Consider the following 22217-nt stretch of genomic DNA (forward strand, 5'->3'; position numbering starts at 1 on the left):
GTAGCTCGGGTGCTCGTTGCTGTGGTTCTGTTCGCCGAGCTGGAAGTTTTTGTTGCAAACGTTTCGTCCCCTGTCTAGGTGACATCCTCGGTGCTTGGGAGCCTCCTGTGAAGCGCTTCTGTGGTGTTTCCTCCGGCATTTATAGTGGCCTGTCCCTGCCGCTTCCGGTTGTCAGTTTCAGCTGTCCGCTGTAGTGGCCGGTATATTGGGTCCAGGTCGATGTGTTTGTTGATGGAGTTTGTGGATGAGTGCCATGCTTCTAGGCATTCCCTGGCTGTTCTTTGTTTCGCTTGCCCTATAATGGTAGTGTTGTCCCAGTCAAATTCATGTTGCTTGTCGTCTGCGTGTGTGGCTACTAAGGATAGCTGGTCGTGTCGTTTCGTGGCTAGTTGATGTTCGTGGATGCGGATTGTTAGCTGTCTTCCTGTTTGTCCTATATAGTGTTTTGTGCAGTCCTTGCAAGGGATTTTGTACACTGTTAGTTTTGCTCATGCTGGGTATCGGGTCCTTCGTTTTGGTGAGTTGTTGTCTGAGAGTGGCTGTTGGTTTATGTGCTGTTATAAGTCCTAGTGGTTGCAGTAGTCTGGCTGTCATTTCAGAGATGTTCTTGACGTATGGTAGTGTGGCTAGTCTTTTGGGTTGCGGCAAGTCCTCGTTCTGTTGTCTCTCCCTTAGGCATCTGTTGATGAAGTTGCACGGGTATCCGTTTTTTGCGAATACCTTGTACAGGTGTTCCTCTTCCTCTTTTTGCAGTTCTGGTGTGCTGCAGTGTGTTGTGGCCCTTTTGAACAGTGTCTTGATGCAACTTCGTTTGTGTGTTGGGGTGGTTGCTTTCATAGTTCAGGACTTGGTCTGTGTGTGTGGCTTTCCTGTGTACCTTAGTGGTGAATTCTCCGTTTGGTGTTCTCTGTACCATCACGTCTACGAATGGGAGTTGGTTGTCCTTTTCTTCCTCTCTCGTGAATCGGATTCCTGTGAGTGTGGAGTTGATGATCTGGTGTGTATTCTCTATTTCCGTGTTTTTAATGATTACAAAGGTGTCATCAACGTATCTGACCCAGAGTTTGGGTTGAATTTGTGGTAAGACTGTTTGTTCTAACCTTTGCATTACTGCTTCTGCTATGAGTCCCGAGATTGGTGAGCCCATGGGTGTTCCGTTGATTTGTTCGTATATCTGGTTGTTGAATGTGAAGTGTGTTGTGAGGCACAAGACCAGTAGTTTAAGTATGCCGTCTTTGTTGATGGGTTCAATGTCCTGTTGTCTGTTCAGCAGGTTGGCTATTGTTTCTCTGGCTAGGGCTTTGTCAATAGACGTGAACAGTGCCGTTACGTCGAATGAGACCATGGTTTCTTCCTTGTCTATGTGTATATTTCTGATAATGTCCAAGAATTCCTGTGTTGATTGTATAGAGTGTCTGGATCCGCTGATCGTGTTTCAGTTTCTGCTATAGTTCTTTAGCCAGTTTGTGTGATGGTGTCCCTGGTAGTGATACTATGGGCCTGAGTGGGATGTCTGGTTTGTGCACTTTAGGTAGTCCATAGAATCTGGGGGTGTTGTTGCTTTCAGGTTTCATTCTTTGTAGGTCCGACCTGGTTATCTATCTGTTTTTTTTTGTAGGTTCCTCAGTGTGTTGTTTATCCTATTGGTGAGCTGTGGGGTGGGATCAAACTCCCTCTTTTGGTATGTGTTGGTATCTGCAAGTAGTTGTTGTGCTTTTTGGATGTACTCTGCTTTGTCCAGGATGACCGTCATTCTGCCTTTGTCTGCTGGTAGTATGATTATGTTCTTATCGTTTCTTAGTGATTTTAGTGCTTCCCTCTCCTTGGTGTTGAGGTTGTGTTTGTCTTTTCCTTGTTATCAGGGGTACGATACTTTGTCTCACTGTTTTGTTGTGTCTCTTCTGTCAGTCCATTGTTCCTGAGTGTGCATTCTAGTGTTGCTAGGAAGTCTGCTGTCTTGGCGTCCCTGTGGTTGTAGTTGAGTCCCTTGGCCAGTATTGTTCTTTCCGTGTCTGTGAGCTGTCTGTGGCAGAGGTTTTTAATCCAGGTGTGTGTTGTGGTGTCTGCTTTGTGTGTTAGTTTGGCCATTTTTTCTTTTAGTGCCATTTTTTTGCGGTGTGTAGTCCTATTCTGTCCTATGGTGACGGCCTGTTCTATGGTCCGGGTCCATTCCTGATTAGTGGTTTTTGAAATTAACGACTTTTGGCGTGCAATTTCATGTCTGTATCTGTGAAGTCGGTTGTGCGCGTCTGTAATCATTACCTGGATCATCCTGAATCCGTTCTGTCTGGCTGTGTCTCTGGCTTGTGGGTTGTTGACTGGCGGTCTGTATCTGACACTTGGTGGAAGGATTCGATTCTTTCGGCATTCATGCAGGAACCGGAGTTGTTCGTATGTGGCGCTTAGGCGGTTAGCGCAGAATTCCCATTTCCTGGCTTGTCGTAGCGTCTCTCGCCCGTAGGTGTTCAAAGTTTGTGAGAAGATTTGTAGCTCGGGTGCTCGTTGCTGTGGTTCTGTTCGCTGAGCTGGAAGCCCTCCAACGCATCTCGTCCACATCCCGCACCTCCACCCTCAGACCCCACCCCTCCAACCGTAACAAGGTTAGAACGCCCCTGGTGCTCACCTCCCACCCTACCAACCTTTGCATAAATCAAATCATCCGCCGACATTTCTGCCACCTCCAAAAAGACCCCACCACCAGGGATATATTTCCCTCCCCACCCCTTTTCCGCCTTCTGCAAAGACCGTTCCCTCCGTGACTACCTGGTCAGGTCCACGCCCCCCTACAACCCACACTCCCATCCTGGCACTTTCCCCTGCCACCGCAGGAACTGTAAAACCTGTGCCCACACCACCTCTCTCACCTCTATCCAAGGCCCTAAAGGAGCCTTCCACATCCACTAACATCATTTATTGTATCCGTTGCTCCCGATGTGGTCTCCTCTCCATTGGGGAGACTGGGCGCCTCCTAGCAGAGCACTTTAGGGAACATCTCCGGGACATCCGCACCAATCAACCACACTGCCCCGTGGCCCAACATTTCAACTCCCCCTCCCACTCTGCCAAGGACATGGAGGTCACCTCCTTCACCGCCGCTCCCTCACCACCAGACGCCTGGAGGAAGAACGCCTCCTCTTCCGCCTCAGAATACTTCAATGCCAGGGCATCAATGTGGACTTCAACAGCTTCCTCATTTCCCCTTCCCCCACCTCACCCTAGTTCCAAACTTCCAGCTCAGCACTGTCCCCATGACTTGTCCGGACTTGTCCTACCTGCCTATCTCCTTTTCCACGTATCCACTCCACCCTCTTCCCTGACCTATCGCCTTCATCCCCTCCCCCACTCACCCATTGTACTCTGTGCTACTTTCTCCCCACCCCCACCCTCCTCTAGCTTATCTCTCCACGCTTCAGGCTCACTGCCTTTATTCCTGATGAAGGGCTTTTGCCCGAAACGTCGATTTCGCTGCTCCTTGGATGCTGCCTGAACTGCTGTGCTCTTCCAGCACCACTAATCCAGAATCTGGTTTCCAGCATCTGCAGTCATTGTTTTTACCAAGTGTAGATATTAGCTGACTTCCCTTCAGCAAGTATGCAGGCATGGGTAAGAACAAAGAGCTCAACTTGCTCCCTGCTCTTACAGGGTGGATTGATGGTATAAGCTTCTATTGTTTGAGACAGTGATAATCGCATATCCTGACATGTTTGTCTTCTGGAAAGAGAGAAGAGCAGCCATCAACAAAAAGTGTGAAATCTGGGTTAACAACAGTCTGATCTATAAGATCAGGGCGTGGCCTAGTAACAAGGTCATTTATAATGACCGTGACTAAGGTGGCCCGCAGTGAGGTGTCGAGTACGTTTAGAGGTAAGCAAAGACACCGCAGAATGGGAAGTACAGACTTCCACGGTTTGGTGTTAAGTTATATTAGAGGCAGCCAATACCATGGTATGGATGGCTGGGAGAATCTGGGTACATAAAGGCATACCTTGAGCAATAGGGTCAAATTTAGTGGAATAATAGGCAACAGGCAGTCATGATGAACCATGTTGTTGGGTGACAACAACTGTAGCCCATTTTTCAAGGATGGCAACATAGAGGTGGAAGTGGTGGTCATATAAAAGTCGGCCAAATGCAGGAGCTGAAGAGAGGATAGTTTTAAGCTCCATAAAGGCTTGTAGTTGTTCAGGGGTGCGATCATACTGTTGAGGGGCATTAGATGAGGACAAGGAAGATAATTTGAGTTAGAGCACAATTGGGAGTCATTGTCAGCAATAATTGACAAGACCTAGAAACGACCTCATCTGTTTGGGAGTGGTTGGAGGAGCAGTACAAAGAATAGGAGCAATATGTTCATGTATCAAGCGTCGATCAGATTCAGAGGTGAGAGTACCTAGGAACTCGACTGCTTTCTGATTTGCCTTAACCTCACTGGGAGGTATAACATAGCCTCATTGATGGAGATGGTTCACCTAAGGTAGTGAAGTCCGTGTGATTGGAAGATTCATCAGGGCTAGTGAGAAGGAGGTCATCGACATATTGAACTAGGGTACAGCCTCCAGGCAATTCAAGTGATTCAAGTTGGGTGTGAAAAGTCTCTGAAAAAGTGTGGGTGAGCAAACAAACCTTTGAGGTAGGTGGGTCCACATATATTAATAGCCCTGAAAAGTGAAGGCAAAAAAAACTGGCTAAGTAGATGCAAAAAAATGCATGTTAGAGATCAACAGTAGTAAAAAGCTTGGCATTAGCTGGGACTTGGCTGAGAATAGTAGCCTGATTGGCAACAAGAGGGTGAAGGGGCTTAACGATTTTATTCACTTCTCTAAGATCTTGAACAAGTCGCCATTCAGGACGTCCAAGTTTAGGAATGGCAAAAATTGGTATATTGAGGAGAATGGCTTGGGACTAAGATGCCTTGCTATAAGAGAGCATTAATAACAGGTTGAACACCAGCTTCAGCTTCTGGCTTCAGGGGGTATTGGGGTATAGAGGGGAGAGTGGAATTAGGTTTCACAAGAAACCTAGATAGATGTGATTCTAGCAACCTAGCAACTCTGTTACCTTCCACCCCTGAAACTCGCAGCCTCATTCCTGATGAAGGGCTTTTGCCCTAAACATCGATTCTCCTGCTCCTTGCATGCTGCCTGAGGTGTTGTGCTTTTCCAGCACCACCTTCTCGATTCTAATCTGCAGTCCTCACTTTCGCCCGGAGTTCTAGCAAGGCCCACTTCTGTTTTAGAGGCTGTCCAGACTTCTGGGTATACTACGTCCCGCGGGTGGCGGTGGGCGTGATGATTAAGGATGCTGTGAATTGAATAAGGCTGACCGTAAAGTAAGATCGAACCTTGACAAGCATCTGAATATTATGGGAGGTTTGATCAGCTTGTTCAAAAGAATCTTAGCGACAAAGCCTCGTTCTTTGGCTTGGTGTTCTGGATTCATGTGAGTGGTGACGTGAGGGAAAATAAGAAGGCCAGCTTTCCAAATATGACGAACCGACACTAGGAGGGCACCGCTAGCAGGTGAAGTGATCTCACCAGTCACCCAAGCATGTTTAGTAGTGCCCAGCAAGGGATCAAAGTATTGTTCAAGGCTGTGATCCGTCCTGGAGGGGTCATAAGCTAAAGTAACTTGGCGGAGGGTGAGGGACATTATGTAAAGTCAGATTAAAAGAGCGAGGATCCAAATCAAGAGACCACCATTGATGTGGCTTTGTATTTGTGTTGACGAGTTGAACAAAATGGATCCTGAATTAGGATACCTTCATCGTGACATTCAATAGTAATACGTAGAGAACAGAGGAGATCTCTGGTGAGTAGGGGGATATCTAACCTATCAGTAACAACAAAGCGAAAAGCGAGCGAGATACAATTTTTCCACACCACTTGAGGGATAGTGTATGCATAACAACTAGAGCAACCACCAAAACCTTGTAGGGCTTCAACATTGTCTGAGATTTGAAAGTCAAAGGTGCTTAGAAGATTAATTACCAGGATGTTGCCTGGTCTGGAGGGAAGGTCTTATGAGGAAAGGCTGAGAGACTTAGGTCTGTTCTCATTGGAAAGAAGGCGGCTAAGGGGGGATTTGATAGAGACATGCAAGATGATCAGAGGATTCGATAGGGTAGACAGAGACTTTTTCTGAGGATGATGATGTCAGCTTGTACGAGAGGGCATATCTACAAATTGAGGGGTGATAGATTTAAGACAGATGTCAGAGGCAGGTTCTTCTCTGAGTGGTAAGGGCATGGAATGCCCTACCTGCCAATGTAGTCAACTCGCCACGTTAGGGAGATTTAAACAATCCTTAGATAAGCACATGGATGATTTTCGGATCGTGTAGGGGGATGAGCTGAGAATAGTTCACAGGTCGGCGCAACATCGATGGCCGAAGGGTCTGTTTTGCGCTGTATTGTTCTCTGTTCTATGTTTTATTAGCGGGAAACGATGAAACAGTGGCTCCCGTGTCGACCATGAATTTAATATCATGACCATTAACGTTGAGGGTTAGCATAGATTCAACCTCCGGTCTAGCGGTAACCAAGGGAGGATGATGACCTATGTCAGGGAGTCCGGTTTGGAACGGTTTCTGTGTAGGAAAAGGGGCAACCTGCTGGGGTCCCTGGGAAGGGAGATCAGAACATTGCTGGTTTCTTGCATTCTGGTGATCGTCGGGGGCTGCCTTGGGAAAGGGCAGTTCTTGGACCAGTGTTCTAGTTGATTACAGTTGAAGCAAATGTCTAGTTGTTTGGGGGCCCTAGGGGGTGGGAGAGGCGGAGAGAAATAGTAAGGGGCATCATAGATTGTTAGGGAGGGTACATAGGAGGATGCCAAGGTCTATAGGGATGTTGTTGATATGTGGTACCAATCCTATTGTCTCGCCACACTGGACGACAGTATGAGGGGTCCATTCAATAGCCTAGCTGGCCTTGTGTATGGAAAGGTCTATTTGGAGTTCTGGTTTTAGGTCTAGCCCTTGCAGTTTGGGCAAATTCAATCTTGGCCTTATCTGTTGAGGCCTTACTGTCGGGGGTCCTATGGTTCCTAGAAGTAACATACTACTTGACTGAATTGTTCAAAATTGGCATCTTGCCAGTGCATATCATGGGCTTTAATAGCTTTCTGTACCTGATCAGGTAGGACTGTCATACATAAGGCATTAAATTGGGATGATTGTTCTTGTGGGTACGGAGCATCACCAGAGTAAGCACCATTCCTTAAAGCAGACAAGGAAATCCTCTGCTCCTTCGCCTGAGTGAGGTGTCCATGTGAGGACCTTATGTTGATTACACAGCACACTGCTTGACAGAGGCAGGTAATAAGATGAAAGTGAGGACTGCAGATGCTCGAGATTACAGTCAAGTGTGCAGCTGAAAAAACACAGCAGGTCAGGCAGCATCTGAGGAGCAGGGCAATTGATGTTTTGGGCTAAAGTGCTTCATCAGGAATGAAGCTGGGAGCCTTGGGGGTGGAAAGATGCTCTGAAGCACCCAGCCTCATTCATGATGAAGGACGTTTACCCGAAACATTGATTTTCCTGCTCCTTGGATGCTGCCTGACCTGCTGTGTTTTTCCAGCAGTCCACTCTCTTGACCAGATGTTCACCTGGATGCATAAGCACGAGTTGGGTGTGATTATTACATTCTAAAATGTCTAAGGACTCAGTCCATTTTTTAGGTGAAAGAGCGCATGCGGTGAGGTTAAGTAAGTCTTGAGGCCACATTGTAAATGGTCCTAGTCCTATTTAATATAATTATCGAATCCTTTGGGATTCTTTCCATAGTCTAGAGTCTTGATGACACTAAAGTGTTCATGAGGCTTCCAGGATTGATAAAGGTTAAGAAATGCATTTTGTTCCTGATTCTGGGCAAGTGGGTTAAGGACTTTTCTCATCTGGAAATTTCCCCTTAGCCATTTCATGTCAGGGTGAGTGCAAGGACGAACATTAAGGTCCCTAAACTTTGATTGTAATTTATCAATGTCTTCAGGACTCGTTTGTGGTTGTGCTGTGGCACTCAAAGGTGCCTTCTTAGGGTTCCCTTCGTGTCTTAACCTGAGTTGATCCTAAGTGTGGGTGGCAATGGGATTATGGTAACCTTGATCATCCAAATTTTCATTATGCTGGACGGGAGAGGCAAATGAGGAAAAAAGGGTATGGACCTTGGCACGTTCGTCCTCCGAATAGGAAGGGGGGTGTTCAGGTGATTTTGTTTCATAGCACTTGCTTTGATCGTATTACGGGTAGATTTCGAAGAAGTCCTGTTGGGGACCCGGAAGAGGGTTAATGGGGGGGGGGGGGAGGAAGAGAAGGACATAATAAAAATCTCCTCTTCTGAGAGAAACAAAGCTCTCACACACTTCAATAATTGCAGTCCGAGACAAAATCTGAATCAGTAGTGTCGTTTATTTTTACACTTGCGAGTGGGTGTGATGTCCAGTGCCTATAAGGCAGAGGTCATACACACCAAATTCAATTCATACACAATATTTATATAATTTGGTTTATTTTGTTTTACATTGCCTCCTCCCCTGTTTACATCCTCCACTTCCCTAAGACTGGCCCCATTACTCCTGCCTTATCCGGCCTTGTCTGTGACAAAATGCTTATTTCTGGCCTGACAAGGCTGCTTGACCCCATCCCACTGCAGGTCATTGTTAGGCATCTTCTTTCTTCATCAGTATCTACTCTCTCCATCTGGGCCTCTCCTGAGGCCATTCTGATCCCTATGACCTCTTTAATTGCGGTTTGTTCCTGTGTCTCTGTAAAAGTGGGAAACAGATGTTTATAGGACTGTTTATACAGGCGTAACTAGCTTAACTTCATCCCCTCACCACATCTTATCTATTTGCTCATAATATCTACCATTGTTTTGCAATCACGTTTCATGCTGGCATACAATTTTAGCTAATACAAAATCAATTATATATTTCCTCCACATAGTTTCCATTCTTGTTGACTCAGCTCTTGGCTAAAACAATTACACACTGATGTGAGTTCATTTACTTTGTATAAGTAAATGGAATTGCAGAAGTAACATTATTTCTCCCACATCCCACATCCTCCAAATCCAATTCAAATTCCTCGCTTCCAGGAGAATCATTGTCCTCTAATAATGGGTCTTTGGGATAGGTGGGGATGAAGGAGTTGTCCTTGTTGCCTACCTGGCCCTGTGCGGCTGCAGTCTGATTTTTATTTACTGGTTGCCCTTTTCTTTGAGGCCCCTGAAATTTCAGATTAGGTTGTGGTTCTCTGCCTTCTTTATTTTTGTTTTTTTTTCTCTAGCCAATCCCAATTCTGTTTCTAAATCATGCGCATCACATTTGCGTTTTAGTTCTGTCCGATCTAATTCAAATCCTTCCTCAGTTAATGGACTGATCCCCCTTTTAATACAGTTTTGTCTCCATGATTGCATGGATTTTTCCACACTGAGATGGCTTCTTCCTTTTTACTCCCACAACCTTGTTTCCATATCTCTTGTTCAACTTTCATATCTAGATTTAGATCATGTGTGCCTCCCAGAGGCCAGTCCTTTATTCTGTTTGGGAGCTGCACCTGATATTCCCCTTAATTGTTTCTCATAATTAGGATACATACTCACTAAGTGACATTTGCCTTCTGTCTTCTCTGGGGTCGCACCAATATTTATTGTATACCTTTGTAAAACTTTGTAAAACTATTGTCTCTTACCTTCACAAAAGTCTCTATTTTCAGTGCCTATTTAAATGATCTCATTCGGGGTTCTGTCAGGGTGTGTGAGAGTGAAATGGGGGAAGTGGCAGACAGAGAGCAACAAAGGTACAATCTTACCTTGTGGGCCCATTGGTCTCGAGTCCGACTTTTTGAGAGGAAGCTCCTTTTTTTTTTCCAGTTTCACTCCTACATATCGCTTGTTGGAATCCTGTTCGCAGCGCCAAATTGTTAAAGTACCTATTTGAGACAGCTCAGGGAATCCCTGGACGCAACCTGTAAGTCCTGGAGATCGTACTCTGTCGTCTGGAATATGAAACAGACAGTTTAGTTTAAAGTAATAGCTTTATTTACCAATGGCACCAATGTTACACTATAACATAGCTCATGCCTGGCTTGTAGGTATCTAAGGTTCTAAAACCTTTAGCAGAACAGCAGCACCAGCTGTTACCCCTAAGAGCTCTCTCAGGCTTCTCCCCTTATTGCAACAAACAAGCTGTCTTTATTCAGAATTTGGTATTAAAATTACAAAAATGCCTCCTGTCTTTAATCAGATAAGCAGCAATTAAATGGCAAAAGCTTGCAGGGGAAGAGCAACTCATTAAAAGGTCAGTGTATGCCTGATTAATTAAGCAATGTGCACATCAAATTGGTAAGCCCTGATTAAGCCAGGCCATATGGCCAAATGCCTTTAGCTAGATAAGCTTCCCTTTTAGCAGAACATCATAACGAGAGGTTGGTTGAAACTATGTGCGGAAAGGTCATGAGGTAACCTCTCTAAGCTAACATCATTGTCCTAATAAAAATGGCTTTTTATTAAAATCATCTTAGATTCCCAAAATGCTCAGTAAATTCATAACAGTTTATTAAATTACAAGTTCTTTTTCTATTGAGTAGGAGTTTTGTTAAGAGTCTTCAATACAAAATAGAAATTCAGTTATCCAACATCCAACTGTGAAATATGCGCAGCTTTCAGCTCTCGAGGTCAAAAGGAAATAGCTCCACCCATTCCACAAGTGAGCGAATGTTATCACCTTATTTATATCGATCCATTGACACTAAGAAAGGATGTCCTTTAATTCTTCTGAACAATGCTCCCCTGCATATCCTGTAGCATTTGTGTAAGGCTTTCTCAGGCAGCTTGTAGATGGTGCTGTTTCCATGCACCTGTTGCCCTTGTGGTAGAGATTGCAAGTTTGGAGGATGCTGTCTAAGGAGCCTTGGTGAATGGTTTCAGTTTATCTTTTAGTTGGTACACACTGCTGCCACTGTGCAATGGATTGATTGGATGTTGAAGGTGTTCGATTGGGTGCCAGTTGAGCACTGTTTTATCCTGGAAGGTGGCTAGCTTCTTGAAGATTGTTGGAGCTGCACCATCTAGGCAAATGCAAAATATACCATCACATTGAATTCCTTGAAAAGTTAAGTTAATGTTGAAATGTTAACTCTGTTTTTCTCTCTCCAAACCTGCCAGACCTGTTGAGTTCCTCCAGCACATTTTCAGCAGTCCTATTTGAGCTGCTGGCCTATTTCACTTTCTGACAACTTTAATCTTCGAGACAAATTCTAATTACTTGGAGAAGTCATAAATCTAAACCTTTTTTGATCTAGGATAAATTTTCTGTTTTGGGCTTAAAAACTAGATTCTCCTGTTGGGAGTAAACTTTTCTCTCCACTGAATCCTTGATTCTTCTGAACTGAAGTTAACAACTAAACTAATGGCCTTTGGTCTGTGATCTCTCTGTTTAAAAACTCAATGGCGTAAGCATTCCATCTATTAAGATCACAGATGTCCACTTAAAGACTTTTACTGGATTGCATGCATTTTTGAAAATTTATGGCCACTGTTCTAAATGATGATCTAAACCTTTTTTAAATAGAAGTTTCCTAGAACTAACCAAAATACATTTACCTCTATTTTTGAAAACTAATTCTAAAACTTTAACACATTTTATTATAAACATGTGACTTCAAAATTGAAATAAATTTGTAAGGAAGAAGCATTTATTGAGATTTGAAATGGTCATTACAAGTATCTTATAGACACCTTGAGGTTTTTACATTACAATCTGCCTCCTAAACTTTTTAAAGTTTTGATATAACTCCAAATATTTACTGTTGACTTTTGAAGTTTTGGCTTTATTTCCATAAGGTACATTTTTTGATTTTGTGAATAAACTGGTGCAGAACCACCTTTGAGCATGTTTAAGTTTGTGCATTGTTAAATTGAGATATCTGAAATAAGGTCTGATGAAAATGTTTTCTGTTTTGTGATCAATTCTTCACAGAAATCAATGCTGGAGAAATTCTGCAGATGTTTGGAAAGATGTTTTTTGAATTCTGCCAAGAATCTGGCTATGATACAATCCTACGTGTTTTGGGTTCCAATGTTAGAGAATTTCTGCAGGTAATTGTTATTTTGATGGTAAATAGAACATAATTCAATTTACACCAATGAATATAAATGACTAAAAATTTACATTGGGCAAGTGTTTGATAGAATTTAAAGATAAGTTCACCTAAATTGAAAAAGTGAAGATTTATTGGAGAGTAATTTGAGAAAATATTGAATTTAGTTCATTCCCCCAAGCTGAGTTGTGAAAAGGCTACACAATTAGCTGCATTAAGTGCAAATGGAGTAAGCAAAATTGTCTGAATCTACAATCCTACTACGAATTTGCTTTAGATTTGCAAATATACATTCAATTATTTTACTTCTCAAAGTGTCATTGATTAGGTTTAAGACAATATGTAAGAATGGTGAAAGGCTTTATTAATCAAGGAAAGCTAGATATCAAATCAGCTTGTTTGGACATGTTTTATCACAACTGTTGATGGAGTTTCAGTTTGTATTGGATACTGACCTAACGTCAAATACTGAGTCAATCTCTTTGGATACGTTATCTAATGTTACAAAGGGATCTTGATCAATTGGATCAATGGGCTGAGGAGTGGCAGATGGATCGGATAAATGTGATGTATTGCATTTTGGTAAAACAAACAAGGGCTGGATTTATAATTAATGGTAGGACCCTGGATGTTGTAGAACAAACGCACCTATGTGTTCAGGTACATAATTCTTTGAAATTTGTGTCACAGGTAGACAAGATGGTGAATAAGGTGTTTTGCATGCTTGCGCTCATTGCTCAGAATTTTGAATTTAAGAGTTGGGATATCCTGTTGGGATTGTACAAGACTTTGAAGCCTTTTTGGCGGTACGGAATGCAGTTCTGGTTGTTCTGTTCTAAGAATGTTATTACAAAACTGGAAAGGGTTCAGAAAAAAATTGCCAAGATGTTGCTGGGATGGTTGGTCTGTGTTATGAAATAGGTTGGGGAGGCTGATAGGAGATTGAGGGGTGACATAGAACAGTAGAACAGTATAGCACAGTACAGGCCCTTCAACCCACAATGTTGTCCCGAGCATTTATTTTAATCTAAGATCAACTGAACCAACACCCCCCTCAATTTACTGCCATCCATGTGCTTGTCCAGCGTCGCTTAAATGTCCCTAATGTCTCTAACTCTACTGGCACTGCTGGCAGTGCATTCCATGCACCCTCCACTTTCTGTGTAAAGAACCTACCTCTGACATCTCCCCTATACCTTCCTTCAATCACCTTAAAATTGTGAACTCTTATGACAGCCATTTCTACCCTGGGGAGAAGTCTCTGGCTATCTACTCTATCTATGCCTCTCATTACCTTGTGCACCTCTATCAATTCACCTCTCTTTCTTTCTTTTTCTCCAGTGTGAAAAGCCCTGAGCTCATTCGATCTCTCTTCATAAGAGAAGCCCACCAATCCAGACAGCATTCTGGTAAATCTCCTCTGCACCCTTCCTATAATGAGGCGACCAGAACTGGGCACAATATTCGAATTGTGGTCTAACCAGGGTTTTATAGAGCTGCAGCAAAACCTTGCAGCTCTTAAACCCAATTCCCCTGTTAATGAAAACCAAAACACCATACACCTTCTTAACAACCCTATCAACATGGGTGGCAACTTTGAGAGATCTATGTATGTAAACCCCAAGATCCCCCTGTTCCTCAACACTGCCAAGAATCCTGTCTTTAAGCCTGTATTCAGAAATCAAATTCAACCTTCCAAAATGAATCACTTTGCATTTATCCAGGTTAAACCCGATCTACCACTTCTCAGCCCAGCTCTGCACCCTGTCAATGTCTTATTGTGGCCTGCATCAGACCTCGACACTATCTACTTCACCACTGACCTTTGTCATTGGCAAATGTACTAACCCATCTTTCCACTTCCTCATCCAACTCATTTATTAAAAACTACAAAGAGCCGAAGATCAAGAACCCTGTGAGACACCGCTGGTCACCGACCTCCAGGCGGAATACTTTCCATTCACTACCTCTCACTGTTGTCTTTTGGCCAACCAATTCTGTATCCAGACAGCCACATTTCCCTGTATCCCATACAGACTAACTTTGCGAATGAGCCTACCATGGGAACCTCAAATGACTTACTGAAATCCAGATAGACCACATCCATTGCTTGACTTTGGTCAACTTGTCTCGTCACATCCTCAAAGAACTCAATTAGGCTTGAGAGGCCTGCCTCTCTCAAAGCCATGTTTAATAAAACTGTGTTTTTCCAAATAGTCATAAATCCTATCTCTCAGAAACCTTTCCAGTACTTTGCTTAGCATAGATGTATGACTGACTGGTCTGTTGTTCCCAGGAATTTCCCTGTTCCCTTTTTTTTTTGAACAGAGGAACAACATTGGCCTCCCTCCGATCATCCGGTACTACTCCCGTGGAGAGTGAGGATGCAAAGATCATCATGAGAGGTGCAGCAATCTCTTTCCTCACTTCCCATAGTAACCTTGGATATATCTGGTCTGGGCCTGTGGACTTATCTATCTTGATGCTTCCCAGGATTTCCAGCACGTCCACTTTCTTAATACCAATCTGTTCAAGCCTATTAACCAGGTCCACAGTATTCTCACTATCAACAAGGTCCCTTGCGTTAGTGAATACTGAAGCAAAAAACTAATTTAGAGCCTCCCCAGCCTCTTCATACTCTAGGCACAAGTTCCCTCCACTATCCGTGATTGGCCCCACCCTCTCTCTAATCATTCCCTTATTCCTCACATAAGTGTAGAACACCTTTGGCCTTTCCCTAACTCTTCCCGGCAAGGCTTTTTGTGTCTCCTGCTAGCTCTCCTCAGTCTATTTTGAGTTCTTTCCTAGTTATCATGTAAAGCTGTGCCAGATCCTTGCCTTCTCAATCTTAAGAAAGCTTCCTCCTTCCTCTTGAATGCAGGATTTCAAAAGTGGCCTAACCAGTCTTCTGTACATCAGCAACATGAAATTCCAACTCCTACACTCAAAGCACTGACCAATAAAGGAAAGCATACTACGTGCTTTCTTCACGACCTTGTCTATCTGCGACTCCACTTTCAAGGAACTGTGAATTTGCAGTCTAAGTTCCCTTTGTTCCATAAGACTGCCCAGGATATTACCATTACATGCATAAGTCCTACGCTAATTTAATTAACAAAATAACAAAATAGGGTGATGGGAATCTGGCTCTCACTGCCAGTATGATGGTAAAGCCAAAATAATCTCACAACAGCTAAACTATTTAGATGTGTACTTGTGATTCCAAGTCTATGGGCTAAGTGTTTTAAGATTGGATTATAATAGCTAGGTATTTGTTTCTGATTTTGTTTGTTAGTGATATGATGGGCTGATGTGCTTTTTTCTGTGCTTTAGGTCTCATCATGATGGAGTGTGGCCCACCAACAACCAGTATTGTGTACTGCATACTGATGACAGTGATGGTGCATTTAGGGAGTTCTGTCAAAGCCAATCTTGTGGCATCCAGGTGGTTCAACTTTACAGGGGAGGCAAAAAAAAATTGGAAGAGAAATAGTAGTAAGGGTATAAGTAGAGGAATAGTCAGGATGTTTGTGTGGCTGCAGGCATAAGTCTATGATCATGTGTCCTCCACTGATGCCAGGATCAATGTTCCACTGATTGGCTGCAGCACACTCTGCAGTGAGAGTGATCAGCCAACTGTCATTATTCAGATTGGTCAAAAGGTGTGGGTCGAAAGAGGGATGTGGCTTTCTAGTCAAAATTAGGGAGCTAAGTAGAAAATTAGTAAGCAGGGCCTCAAATGTTACTCCCAGCGCTTCCTGTGGAGTACCAGTACACGTCCCTTCAAATTGCTCCCAGTGCCAGGTGCAGACTAATAGGGAAAAGATGATAAAGTGGAGAAATATAAGATTGGAAATGTAATGCAAGAGGGATGTGTATAGATTTTTTTTGGTTTGCTTTTGGGCATTGGGACCATCTCTGGAGGAAATGGAATCTTCACAAGCTAAATGGATTGTACCTAAACAGGATAGATGGATTCTGCACTAGGTGATTTGGTGGTGCTTTGGGTCAGGTTTAAACTAACTTCAGAGGTCTAGAAACTAGGACATAATTTTAGAAAGGAATGCCATGGCGCACAGGCGATTAGGTGAGATAGGTAGCACCTAAGTAAGATTAAAACCTGAACCCAATGTAGGGTTATGGGGATGTGGGATGCTCACTGGAGATCAGTGCAGACTGGATGGGCCAAATAGCCTCTTTCTGCACTGAAGAGATTCTGTTACTATATTTTCACTTTCTAGATGTCTTAAGAACATGGTATGGTGACTCTGTGTCATTAGCATGCTGCCTCAGTGCCAGGAACCCAGATACGATTCTAGCCTTGAGCGTCTGTCTAGAGTTTGCATATTCTTACTATGTCTGTAGGTTTTCAGAGTGCTCCATTTTCCTCCCAAAGTCTAAAGATGTGCAGGTGAAGTGAATTGGCTATGCTAAATTATCCCATAGAGTCCAGGGATGAGCAGGCTAGGTGGATTAGCCAAGGTAAATACATGGTTGCAAGGATAAAATGTGGATCTGGGTGGGATGCTCTTTGGAGGGTCAATGCAGACTTTGGCTGAATGGCACTGTAGGAATTCTTTGATTTTAAATCTGAAATGATAAGTTATGAAGAACGTTCAGAGTAAGGGAGAAAGAAATAAATTCTACATCAGTATTACAGCATACATAAGTGAATGCACTGACTGTAGTCACTAAGTTTGGGTTATATATGAGAACATGATATTATGGATCAAAAAAGCATGAACTAGGGATTCCATATTTCTAGATATGTGGAAAGATATGAAAAGAAGAAAAAGAGGGAGCAGTCATGATTAAGGAGGACCTTGCAGTGCTGAAGAGTGAGGGTGCCCTTTGAGGTCAAGGCCAACATCGATTTAGGCTACAGCTAAGAAACAAAAGTGCGATTACATTTTTCAATGTTGTCTATAGACCAGCAACTAATTCCAAAGATGTAAATGTAAGGAAATTATGGACAGGTGTACAAACTTTGGACAGTAGTTGATTGATGATGTGATCAAGAAGATAGATGAGGGCAGAGTCATAGACCCTGTCTACATGGACTTTAGCAAGCCCTTTTACAAAATTCCATATGTTAGACTGATTTTAGTAGAGTTGGATCACATGAATTCTAGCGAGAACTAGTGAATTGGATATAAAATTGGCACGACTGTATGAGACAGAGGTTGGTAGAGTGTCGTTTTTCATACTGGGAGTCTTGTGACCATCATTGTTCCACAGGGATCGGTGCTGTGTCCACTGTTTGTCATTTAGATAAAATGATTTGGATGAAAATATAGGAAGAATAGTAAGTTTGAAGATGGCGCAAAAACTGGTAGACAGGGGTCATAGATTTGTTCGCTGAGCTGGTGTGGTTTTCTGCAGACAATTTGTCACCTTGCTAGGTGATATTGTCAGTGGCTCTTCAATATCCGTTTGGTGGTCTGTCTCGCCTGGTTGCCTCAGTACAACGGAATCTTGATTAGCTGGGTCAGTGGGCTGAGGTGTAGCAGAGAGTTTAATTTAGATAAATATGAGGTGTTGCATTTTGGTAAGCCAGGTGGGACCCTGGGGAGTGTTGTCGAATGGAGAGATCTGAGGGTACAGGGTGCACATTTCCTTGAAAGTGGTGTCACAGGTAGACCGGATGTTGAAGAAGGTGTTTGTCATGCTTTTCTTCATTGGTCAGAGCATTGAGTATACAAGTTGGGACGTCATGTTGCTATAAGGCCATCAGTGAGGCTACTTTTGAAGTATTGTGTATGGGTTTGGTCACCCTGCTATTGGAAAGGGTGCATAGATTCTGAGTCATGGAGATGTACAGCATGGAAACAGACCGTTCAGTCCAACTTATCCATGCTGACCAGTTATCCTAAATTAATCTAGTTCCCATTTGCCAGCATTTGACCCATATGCTTCTAAATCCATCCTATTCGTGTACCCATCCAGATGTCTTTTAAGTGTTGCAATTGTACTTTTCGCCTCCACTTCCTCTGGCAGCTCATTCCATGCACACACCACCCTCTGCGTGGAAAAAAATTGTCCCTTAGATCCCTTTTTTTAAATCTTTCCTCTCTCAACCTCAACATATGTCCTCTAGTTTTGGACTCCCCTCACCCCAGGGAAGGAATAAACCTTGTCTATTTACCCTATCCATGCCCCTCATGACCTTGTAAGCCTCTATAAGGTCACCCTTTAGCATCTGACACTCCAGGGAAACCAGTCCCAGCCTACTCCGCCTCTTCTGATAGCTCAAATTCTCCAAGCCTGGCAATATCTTTGTAGATCTCTTCTGAACCGTTTCACAACATCCTTCCTATAGCAGGGAGACCAGAACTGAGCACCATATTCTAAAAGTGGCCAAACCAAAATTCTGTACAGCTGCAGTGTGACTTCCAACTCCTATAGTCAGTGCATTGACCAAGAAAGGCAATTGTGCCAAAAGCTGCCTTCGCTAATCTGTCTACCTACGTCTCCACTTTCAAAGAACTATGAACCTGCACTCCAAGGTCACTTTTGCATTTTATATCTTTTTGTCACATGTATTTATGAAAATTCAGTGAGATACTTAGAAGTCATCAGTTTGGTGCCATTTTAAACACAAATTAGAAAAATAAATAATTTGAGATAAAGTAAGGGCAAAGTTCATCTTTTGTTCCCTGCATAACTCCTGCGTTTCTGGAGTGGCTATTGGCCACTACTTCTGGGGCCACCCCCTGAGGCTGCCAAAGCAAGGATTTCCTGACTGGACACACCACATTACCACACTGAAGTTAACACTGAAACCACTGCGCTGCCATAATAGCAAAGAGGGACAGATCACACCCACCACTTACTAAAGCTGCAGCCATTGCCACTTCAGTCTCTACCTGAAGCTGCTACATTACCACTGGAGTCACAGGGATATAGTTAGGTTATGGGACTAAATGAATTCCATTTTTGTTTTTAGAGAAAACTGGCATAGAACTGATGGGTCTGATAGCTGCCTTCAATGCCAGAATGACAGTCACTTTGACTGTATGAGTCAATACAAAGTCTGTAGAGAGTGGAAAGTATTGTGGATGTCAGATTCTTGTGTTTAACTTTTTTTTTAAAAGATTATGTTTATTTATTTTTCAAATTAATGTTTTCAACTTTTAAAGGTAGATCAAACATTTTATTTGATTATTATTAAGCGTATTATTTAATGCTTTGATAAATGTTCAGGATACAAACTGTTAACTTTGTCTCCCTAGAATCTAGATGCTTTACATGACCACCTGGCTACCATCTACCCAGGGATGCGTGCACCATCATTTCGATGCACAGATGCAGATAAAGGGAAAGCTCTTCTTTTACATTATTATTCAGAAAGGGAAGGCTTACAGGATATCGTGATTGGAATCATTAAGACCGTCTCACAGCAGCTTCATGGCACTGAAATAAACATGAAGGTAAGATAATATTTATAGAGCTTTAATAAGCATACGATCAATTGAAACATGGAATTGTTTCAATTCATGTTTCCCCCATCAGTAGGATTAAATAAATTATCACTTCGTTATAGCATGCTAATTAATTACTATTTTTATTATGTATTTGTTTAAACAATTTTATTGCTACTTTATATATAATAAATTTGATTGTAGCTAGCATTGCAATGCATGCTTTCTTGATGTTTTGGTTGTAAGAGGGAAAGCCTGTTATACAGAATGCCAAATCATACAAGAAGTCTGGAGAGGCCTACCTCAGTGTCAGGAGCAACTCACTGCATCTTTGATGCATCAACTGAGCAGCATGGCCTGTTTCTCACCATTATAATCTAAAGAGGGGATTATAGCTTACTTAACAGCTAAGTCCCCTCAATGATACTGAGCATCCGAAATTATCAAAAACATCAAGCAAGTCAGATGTCAAAAATCTTTGAAGTCAGAGCAAGCACCTCAAGACTTAAACTTGCCACTTTCTTTGAATAGGCTCCATGTTGGACACTGGACATTGGCACATTCCACAGGCATTGACATCAGACACCTAAATTTTCGCATCCAGTGTATGTCGACTTCTAAGCACCTTCATGGCACATTTCAAATCCACTTACTGATGTATTTAAAGGCTGCACCGACAATTGTCTTCGCAATACCATTATAAGAAAACTGTGCAGTCAGGAACATGCACCAAGCTCTTGGATCAAGCTGTATCTCCAGGCTCCTCACTTGATGTCATTGGCATGCTTGTTCTGAGCCCACCTGGACACTCTCATGTCTGCTTTGCCCTGCCTTGCCTTTGTGCACTTTGGTTTGTCAGGAGAATGCAGTGAGAAGCAAATCTATGGTACTAAGTGGCTCAGCTGCAGAGGGAGAGAAAAAATAGTAGAACAATAGCTACCAGGATTCTACTTTAATGGAACAGAGAGTCCATTCTTCACCTGTACACATGACACTAGGATGGAATATTGTCTTCCCTGTGCTCGGGTCAAGGATGTCATGAAGCAGGATAGTCTAAACGGTGAGGGAAAATAGCCAGAGGTTGTGATCTAAGTTGGTGTGAACAAGTAAAAAGAGGGATTAAGTTCTGCAAGTAGAATATGGGGAGTGAGGAAATATGTTTTTTATTAAGCAGGGCCTCAAATGGTAGAACTCTTAGGATTATTGTCATTGCCAAGTATTAGTCAGATGAGAAATCAAAGAACAGACTGTTTAACTGGAGGAATAGTTCAGGAGGAAGGCGTGGATAGAGTGAATGCAGGAGATTGGTACTGATTTTGGGGAAGGTATTGATTTGTGTAAAAACTGGGAGGATTACAGGCCAGCAGGGCCAATATCTTTGCCAGGATGTTTGTTAGTGCTGTGAGGGATGGTTTAAGCTTGACAGATGGGCATGAACCTTGGTTGGAAAATGAGAAGTGAGACAAACAAAGGTGAACCTGAAAGAAAAGTAGAAAACAAAAGTGAATGCAAGGAGTAATTAGCGCCATAGCCCAAATAAGGTAAAAATAGCAAAAAGCAAAACCGAGTCATAGAGTCCTACTGCATGGAGACAGATGCTTTGGCTCAAATTGGTCCATGCCGACCAAAATGTTCATCAGTGCTAACCCTGTTTCCCTGCACTTGGCCCATCTTACTTCTAAACCTTTTCTATCCATGTATTTGTCCAAATGCTGTTTAAGTGATGTTAATGTACCTGTCTCAGCCACTTTTGCTGGCAGCTTATTCCATCTACGTACCACCCGATCTGTAAAATAAAACGTTGCCCTCAGGTTCCCTTTTATTCTTTTCCCTCCAACCTTAAACTGATGCCCTCTAGTCCTCGATTCCTAACCCTGGGAAAAAGACTGCATTCACTCTATCCACGCCTCTCATGATCTTATACACTTCAATAAAATTCCCCCTCCTTAGTTCTCCTATGCTGTAAAGAAAAAAAATTCATAATTTGTCCAACCTCTCCCTATAATTCAGACCATTGAGTCCTGGCAACATTCTTGTAAATTTCCTCTGCACTCTTTCCAGTTTAATAACCTCCTTCCTATAGCAAGATGACCAAAACTGAACACCATACTCCAAGTGCACTCTCTCCAATGTCCTATATAAATGCAATAAAAGTTCCCAACTTCTATACTCTGTGCCCTGATTGATGAAGGCCAGTGTGCCAAAAGCTGCCTTCACTGCCCTGTCTACCTGTGACTCCACTTTCAGAGAATCGTGCACCTGATCTCCAAAGTTCCACTACACTCCTTTTTAAGGCCCTACCATTCACCATGACTTTCCAAAATGCAAGACCTCGCACTTAGCAAATGGAATTTAATATAGATTATTTCTCAGTCTACTTCCCCAGCTGATCAAGGTCCTGCTGTAATTTCTGATAACCTTCTTCACTGTTCATAGTAGGACCTATTTTAGTATCATCTACAAATTTGCTAATCTTGCCTTGTGCATTTTCATCCAAATCATTGATGTAAATAATTAACAGTAAAGGGCCCAGCACAGACTCCTGAGGCACATTACTAATCATAGATATCCAGTCCGACAACTGTCTTTCTACTATTACCCTCTGCTTTCTACCTTCAAACCAACTGTGTATCCAATTTATCAGCTCCCAGCGGATTCCATGCTGCCCGAGCAGCCTGCCATGTGGAACCTTAGCAAAAACCC

At 42.8% G+C, this 22217-nt stretch overlaps 1 protein-coding gene across 1 annotated transcript in view; it reads left to right on the plus strand.

Moving 5' to 3' along the window:
* gucy1b1 (guanylate cyclase 1 soluble subunit beta 1) overlaps positions 1–22217 on the plus strand; it is a 200685-nt gene that overhangs the window by 56796 nt on the left and 121672 nt on the right. Inside the window, exons 4-5 of the mRNA XM_043708804.2 lie at positions 11973–12091; positions 19326–19523. Coding sequence (XP_043564739.2) covers positions 11973–12091; positions 19326–19523 — 317 coding nt within the window. The remainder of the gene's footprint in view (positions 1–11972; positions 12092–19325; positions 19524–22217) is intronic.

Source organism: Chiloscyllium plagiosum, unplaced genomic scaffold (genome assembly GCF_037043375.1).
Source record: "Chiloscyllium plagiosum isolate Xiang-an unplaced genomic scaffold, Cpla_swu_hap1 HiC_scaffold_36, whole genome shotgun sequence".
NCBI classification, from domain to species: domain Eukaryota; kingdom Metazoa; phylum Chordata; class Chondrichthyes; order Orectolobiformes; family Hemiscylliidae; genus Chiloscyllium; species Chiloscyllium plagiosum.